General features: G+C 36.4%; 1 protein-coding gene across 1 annotated transcript; it reads left to right on the top strand.

Moving 5' to 3' along the window:
• Window positions 1-3,625: 3,625 nt before the first annotated feature.
• Window positions 3,626-4,477, top strand: LOC137639443 (uncharacterized). Its single transcript, XM_068371716.1, has one exon. It carries the CDS (start codon window positions 3,626-3,628, stop codon window positions 4,475-4,477), a length of 852 nt encoding a protein of 283 aa, XP_068227817.1.
• The last annotated feature ends 3,977 nt before the right edge of the window (window positions 4,478-8,454 follow it).

Here is an 8,454-nt window from a genome sequence, read left to right as displayed (position 1 = left end):
CTTTCCCTTCAACCTTTTTTTTCAGTAAGTTGGTTCTAAACCAAAGCTTTTAAAGTGGAAATTCCTCTTTATAACTCACATAAGATACGTAAACTAAAACACTGTATCATATCAATTTCCCATATAGTAAGGTGCATTTGTCTTTTGTGTTTTTTATATAAAGAGCCACCGAGATTTATCAAGGTAGTCAAAGATTTTTTTTTTTTTTTCAGAACTACAACACAGAGCCAGATCTCATTGTGGGTACTATTTTCTGTATCGAGAACGATACCTTTTAACTTTTACTGCCATTAAATTCTAAACTCTCCTAGTAAATGGGTCAAGAATGCACTTATATATACGCTTACCACTAACAATGCAATAACAGTCATTACATGAAGTAAATAATATGATTATTATTATATTATTATTATTATTTGCTAAGCTACACCCCTAGTTGGAAAGGAGGTTGCTATAAGCCTAGGGGCTCCAACAGGGAAAATAGCCCAGTCAGGATGGAAACAAGGAAACAAATAGAATAGTGTTCCTGAGTGTACCCTCAAAGAAGAGAGCTCTAACCCAAGACAGTGGATGACCATAGTACAGAGGCTATGGCACTACCCAAGACTAGAGAACGATGGTTTGATTTTTGAGTCATCTGCCGCTTAATGTTTTAATTGTTTACTATAATATTGCAATTCTTTGAGATCGCTTTTTATATTAAAAAAACCCTCTTTATGTTATATCAATATAAGTAGTTTCACCATTCGAGAAATTTCAAAACATAGTCGTATATTTCTTCTCTGTTTAATCGTTGAAATAACATTGTCGTTTCCAGGAACTGTTATAATTAAAACGTGTTTCATCTAACATAATGAATCATCAAAGAATAATAATCCACACCACGATATTAGTTCGTGTGAGCTTTCTTACTTACGTAATGGAAATGGCTAGAAGAAAATGCGTTACAAAGCCTTCTTTTTTATGTAAAAACTCTGATTGTATTTTTTTTTCGAATTTTGAAACTCCCTTCAAGTATTTTTTTGTTTTGTTTTTTTTCTGGGTTGAACTTTATAACAAGGTTTTTATCTTCTTTTTTTCCTGTATCAGATGAGTGTTATTTGATTAATTTTCTGTAAAATTTCTGATTATATTTTTTTTAGAATCTTGAAAATCTCTTCGAGTTTCTTATGTGTGGTTTGAAGTATATAACAATGTTTTTATCTTCATTTTTCGTGCATTAGATAAGTTTCACTTAATTCCTTTTCTGTAAAATTTCTGATTTGATTTTTTTTAGAATCTTGAAAACCTCTTCGACTTTATATTTGGGGGCTGAACAATATAACAGTGTTTTTTTTTCATCATTTTCCTTGCATTAGATAAGTCTTATTCAATTAATTTTCTGTAAAATTTCTAATTTTTCCTTTTTCGAATCTTGGAAATCGCTTTAACTTTATATTTGGAGCTGAACAATATAATAATGTTTTTTCGTGCATTAGAAAAGTCCTATTCTGATTTCATTTTTTTACGAACTTTAAAATCACCTCGACTTGGTTTTTTTCATTTTTTTTTTGTGGGCTGAACAATATACCGATGTTTTTAATCTTCCTTTTCTGTGCATTACATAAGTCCTATTTAAGCTTCTTAGTTCTACTGGATTCTTTTACGTAATGGAAACAAGTAAGTGTTCCATTAAATTAGCCTTGCCGTGTTAAAAACTGAAAAGTGACACGTTAAAAAGTATATTCTATTTTTCTGAGCCAAGTGTAGGGAATTATCATAATTTCCATGCAAGATTTGGTTGCCTTTCGAAGTGATAAAAGAAAAAAAAATAATAATAGCAATAGCAATAATAATAATAATAATAATAATAATAATAATAATAATAATAATAATAATAATAATAATAATAATAATAATAATAATAATAATAATAATAATTAATATTTAATAATTAATAATTAATCGTTAATAATTAATAATTAAATATTAATAATAATAATCATAATCATAATCATAATCAAGGAAATAGATAAACTAAAAGAAAGGTAATTAACAATCAAAATGAAATATTTCAAGAACAGTAACAGCATTAGAATAAACCTCTCATAAAAAACTATAAAAACTTGAAAAAAAAAAAAAAAAAAAAAACAGGAGGAAGAGAAATAAGATACAAAAGTGTACCTGAGTGTACCCGGAAGCAAGTAGCCAGTTTCCAAAATCATAAGTACGGTATAGATGTAATAAGAGTGGAAGGAAATACTTAAGACATGTGATTATTATTATTATTATTATTATTATTATTATTATTATTATTATTATTATTATTATTATTATTATTATAGATGTCTACTAACGACTCATTAGAGCCGACGGGAAGACTAATTCCGGTCTACAGTGTTTGAAAAAACCGTAATTTTTATCGGAAATAATCCGTAAGAATATGCTGCTCTCAACCGTATTTCAGTAAAATACAGGCGGCCGTAATTTTACCTTACTTTGTTATTATCTTTTACGGGTTTGTGACCGTAATATGACTTTTTCGTCAATACACCTTTTTTTAAAACGGTAAATATCCTTCAATAGATGTTGCTAGACTTTTACCGTTGTTTTAATGCAAATTTTTAAGTGTATCTTTTGTCTTTTAAGGCTTACAAAATGATAAGTAATTTCTAATTGAAATTCCAGTTAACATTTGTTGATATTAGTGCTATCTTTTGCATCAGATACACTAGTACTTTTCTCTATTATATCATCATCAGCATTATCATATCCATCTATCATTCTCTTTATGTGTTCAACGTCAGATATCTCTGCATTATTGTCTCTCTCTGAGACCACAATGTAAAAACATTTGCATTAGAAAAAACAGCAAATACCTGACAATATTTATTCCAGGATTTTTACCGTTTTAAAAACTGATATACTGACATAATGGAGTGATATTACCGTCACCATCCCGTAAAATATAAGAACAAAGTATGGTAAAATTACGGTCGCCTATATTTTACTGAAATACGATTGAGAACAGTATATGTTTACGGAGACTTTTCGATTAAAATTACGGTTTTTTTTTAACAGTGCAGTCATGAATGCAGTAAATTCTCCAATGGTGTTGCATACAAGAATGCACAATCTTAGACCATCATTGCATGAAATGTAATGACGAGTGTCTGAATCATGATTTTCATTAGTGTAAGACTTCAGCTTGCTATCAACGAAAGCGAATGCCACAGAAGTCTTCAGCTTGTTATCAACGAAAGTAAATGCCACTGAAGTCTTCAGCTTGTTATCAACGAAAGCGAATGCCACAGAAGTCTTCAGCTTGCTATCAACGAAAGCGAATGCCACAGAAGTCTTCAGCTTGCTATCAACGAAAGCGAATGCCACAGAAGTCTTCAGCTTGCTATCAACGAAAGCGAATGCCACAGAAGTCTTCAGCTTACTATCAACGAAAGCGAATGCCACAGAAGTCTTCAGCTTGTTATCAACGAAAGCGAATGCCACAGAAGTCTTCAGCTTGTTAACAACGAAAGCGAATGCCACAGAAGTCTTCAGCTTGTTAACAACGGAAGCGAATGCCACAGAAGTCTTCAGCTTGTTATCAACGAAAGTAAATGCCACTGAAGTCTTCAGCTTGTTATCAATGAAAGTAAATGCCACTGAAGTCTTCAGCTTGTTATCAACGAAAGCGAATGCCACAGAAGTCTTCAGCTTGTTATCAACGAAAGTAAATGCCACTGAAGTCTTCAGCTTGTTATCAATGAAAGTAAATGCCACTGAAGTCTTCAGCTTGTTATCAACGAAAGCGAATGCCACAGAAGTCTTCAGCTTGTTATCAACGAAAGCGAATGCCACAGAAGTCTTCAGCTTGCTATCAACGAAAGCGAATGCCACAGAAGTCTTCAGCTTGTTAACAACGAAAGTGAATGCCACTGAAGTCTTCAGCTTGTTATCAACGAAAGCGAATGCTACAGAAGTCTTCAGCTTGCTATCAACGAAAGCGAATGCCACAGAAGTCTTCAACTTGTTATCAACGAAAGCGAATGGCACAGAAGTCTTCAGCTTGCTATCAACGAAAGCGAATGCCACAGAAGTCTTCAGCTTGTTATCAACGAAAGCGAATGCCACTGAAGTCTTCAGCTTGTTAACAACGAAAGCGAATGCCACTGAAGTCTTCAGCTTGCTATCAACGAAAGCAAATGCCACAGAAGTCTTCAGCTTGTTAACAACGAAAGCGAATGCCACTGAAGTCTTCAGCTTGTTATCAACGAAAGCGAATGCCACAGAAGTCTTCAGCTTGCTATCAGCGAAAGCGAATGCCACAGAAGTCTTCAGCTTGTTATCAACGAAAGCGAATGCCACAGAAGTCTTCAGCTTGCTATCAACGAAAGCGAATGCCACAGAAGTCTTCAGCTTGTTATCAACGAAAGCGAATGGCACAGAAGTCTTCAGCTTGCTATCAACGAAAGCGAATGCCACAGAAGTCTTCAGCTAGTTATCAACGAAAGCGAATGGCACAGAAGTCTTCAGCTAGTTATCAACGAAAGCGAATGGCACAGAAGTCTTCAGCTTGTTATCAACGAAAGCGAATGCCACAGAAGTCTTCAGCTTGCTATCAGCGAAAGCGAATGCCACAGAAGTCTTCAGCTTGTTATCAACGAAAGCGAATGCCACAGAAGTCTTCAGCTTGCTATCAACGAAAGCGAATGCCACAGAAGTCTTCAGCTTGTTATCAACGAAAGCGAATGGCACAGAAGTCTTCAGCTTGCTATCAACGAAAGCGAATGCCACAGAAGTCTTCAGCTAGTTATCAACGAAAGCGAATGGCACAGAAGTCTTCAGCTTGTTATCAACGAAAGCGAATGCCACAGAAGTCTTCAGCTTGTTAACAACGAAAGCGAATGCCACAGAAGTCTTTAGCTTGTTAACAACGAAAGCGAATGCCACTGAAGTCTTCAGCTTGTTAACAACGAAAGCGAATGCCACTGAAGTCTTCAGCTTGCTATCAACGAAAGCGAATGCCACTGAAGTCTTCAGCTTGTTAACAACGAAAGCGAATGCCACTGAAGTCTTCAGCTTGTTAACAACGAAAGCGAATGCCACTGAAGTCTTCAGCTTGCTATCAACGAAAGCGAATGCCACTGAAGTCTTCAGCTTGTTATCAACGAAAGCGAATGGCACAGAAGGATTCAGCTCGTTATCAACGAAAGCGAATGGCACAGAAGTCTTCAGCTTGTTAACAACGAAAGCGAATGCCACAGAAGTCTTCAGCTTGTTATCAACGAAAGCGAATGCCACAGAAGTCTTCAGCTTGTTAACAACGAAAGCGAATGCCACAGAAGTCTTCAGCTTGTTATCAACGAAAGCAAATGCCACAGAAGTCTTCAGCTTGTTATCAACGAAAGCGAATGCCACAGAAGTCTTCAGCTTGCTATCAACGAAAGCGAATGCCACAGAAGTCTTCAGCTTGTTAACAACGAAAGTGAATGCCACTGAAGTCTTCAGCTTGTTATCAATGAAAGCTAATGCCACTGAAGTCTTCAGCTTGTTATCAACGGAAACAGATGCCACTGAAGTCTTCAGCTTGTTATCAACGAAAGCACATGCCACTGAAGTCTTCAGCTTGTTATCAACGAAAGCACATGCCACTGAAGTCTTCAGCTTGTTATCAACGAAAGCACATGCCACTGAAGTCAAGCGTCGCTAGGAAAGAAAAAGGATGAAGAGAACTGTTTGCAGATTTGGTTTTTCCTTTTTAGGGTGACAAAACCATATCCAAGACGACGCATATCCTTTGTTTCGGGAGATTGAATCAAGTCTGAGATTTCTCCCCTTTGATATGTCAGCGATGCAGGACTTTCTTTTGTTTCTCGGATGACCATTTGGATCTTCTTCTTCACCCAGTTTTCAATATTGCGTCTCGACGAGGGTCTTCCAGTTCCCCTCCCCTTCCGACTCCTTGTTTTTGTGAAGCTGTCCGTAGCGATCAAGTCATGTTTCTGTTCCGTGATGTTCTAAAGAGAAACATGATTTAATCAGACCAGGAATTTTGTCCGTTGGGGGAAACACAGAAAAGGGGAATTAACTTTTCAAACTATTGGATAAAAACATAAGAATAATTCTTTACAAAAGCCTGATAAGACTTCTATTTGAATATCCAATAGCACCAGCATGCATCCATGGCTCATTCAAAGATGAAATCCCCACAAAAATTCCAAAATGGAAACCTAAGAAAACAACAACAACAACAACAACAACAACAACATCAAAACACCCCTTGGGATAGATGCACTAGTCATTTTTCATCTGCATATTTGGAAGAATTTAAAGAAATTTTAATCATTATTGGGTTATTATTTAGTTTTTGTAATAAGATAAACTGAAGCAAGTGTCAGTTTATATATATATAATATATATATATATAATTTATATATATATATATGTGTGTGTATATATATATATATATATATATATATATATATATGTGTGTGTATATATATGAGTGTATATATATATATATATAAAATTCTTCCTGTGGAATTGCAAGACGTATGACTACTAGGTCTTTCCTCGTACCTCGGGTAAGGGTAAAGAGAGTAGTCGGACCCTGGTCTGAGGATTACCCAGAGAGGTACACCCTGAAACCACAATCTCCCACAAATGGCCGAACCAGCGGGTTGTAGTTCGGAAAGGGGGAGGGGGTGGGAGTCGTTGAATCAGTGTGTGTGTGAGCATACCTATCTAATGATTAGGCGTCATTTTTGACGGGTCGCGTACACTAGTTAGCGAAGAAGAAATAGAAGGTCTTCGGAGCCATGATTACTTTCCAAAAAGACTCTTCAGCCTCGGAATCATGAGGGAAGCTGCAAAAGCATAGAATTAAAGAAAAGCATTCTCTGCGTTCTGCATAACACCGGGCCGATGGTCGTGTCAAATGGAAGTTTCACGAGTTTGGCTCAGTGCTAGAATTCTTTGGGCTTCTGACTGAAGAAAAACGGAATGGATAACTTGTATTGTTGTGCATGTTCTCGTTTTTTATTTTATTTGAGAAAAAAAGAACAGTAATCGATATCACTGGCAAATCAGGGACACTTCAAGTTCAGTTTGAATATGGCCGATAAATTCATATTTCCATGTATTTTTATTTATAGTATCTAATATAAAAGTATGTCTGAGGGCTACACTATAATTTTAAAAATGTAAGCTGCATAGGGAAATTGCTGGGCTCCACAAGGCACTAGAAGAATTGGAAGACCCAGGCCTACATGGCTAAGGACTATAAAGCGCGAAGTAGGAGATGATGAATGGAGAAGTATTGATTTAAAAGCTCAAGATAGAGACGACTGGCGAAATCTAACCGAGGCTCTTTGCGTCAATAGGCGGAGGAGGAGATGGTGATAGGGAAAACTGCAGTTCTGTTTTCACTAAAATATTCTCGCGTTGATACAACATTTTGCAGTTCTTTTCTTCTTCATCTTTTATTGACGATTTTCTTTGAATATAATATGAGGACTCTGGATTAGCAGTTGCATCTGAGCAGTTAAATCCACCTGGAACAAGTAATATCGATTCCGCAAAAAATATTTGAAAACAAAATTACCTTCAGTTATTTGATTAGAACCAGACAGAGCATTAGACCAGCATCAGTTTGGATAAACAAAGAGACTTTAATTGTCACAATTGCAAGAATAAGACGCAATGAAAAGACAATACCGAGGCAGCTATGACTTAGAAATCGTTGTTTCTTAATGCTTTTGGGCATATTAGAACTTATGTCAAGGATGCCATTTCAAGCCCGTGTTATTAAACAGCTGCAGATGAGTATTTCATGTTGCTGTAGCATCGCTTTTAGATATAATTTTCTATTCGTGTGTTTTGTGAATGACCACTCAAGCTGTCAAACACCGTGAATGTATAGTGTATGAGAGAGAGAGAGAGAGAGAGAGAGAGAGAGAGAGAGAGAGAGAGAGAGAGAGAGAGAGAGAGAGAGAGAGAGAGAGAGTTTGGGTCCGAAAACCACTTTTATTCTTCCACATCCAGCGGAAGAGAGAGAGAGAGAGAGAGAGAGAGAGAGAGAGAGAGAGAGAGAGAGAGAGAGAGAGAGAGAGAGAGAGAGAGAGTCTTATAATACTTTTATTCTTCCACAGCATCCAGCAGAGAGAGAGAGAGAGAGAGAGAGAGAGAGAGAGAGAGAGAGAGAGAGAGAGAGAGAGAGAGAGAGAGTCTTATAATACTTCTATTCTTCCACAGCATCCAACAGAGAGAGAGAGAGAGAGAGAGAGAGAGAGAGAGAGAGAGAGAGAGAGAGAGATATTTGCAAATTTTGGCCAGGAATGCATTGCACACAGGCATTTATTAATATCGCTTCGCAGTGTTGAATCGATGCCCACCATCTCTTACAAAACCCTCCATAAAGATTAGGAAATTTCCCCAGCTGTTTTGTTTATTGTTTTCTTTCCTTAATATTTGCCA

The sequence above is a fragment of the Palaemon carinicauda genome, chromosome 4, assembly GCF_036898095.1.
Source record: "Palaemon carinicauda isolate YSFRI2023 chromosome 4, ASM3689809v2, whole genome shotgun sequence".
NCBI lineage: Eukaryota > Metazoa > Arthropoda > Malacostraca > Decapoda > Palaemonidae > Palaemon > Palaemon carinicauda.
This window is presented reverse-complemented; position numbering and strand designations above follow the sequence as displayed.

Bases quoted from the DNA above. Each gene is read 5' to 3' on its own strand.
- LOC137639443 (XM_068371716.1), top strand. From the start codon at position 3,626: ATGAAAGTAAATGCCACTGAAGTCTTCAGCTTGTTATCAACGAAAGCG.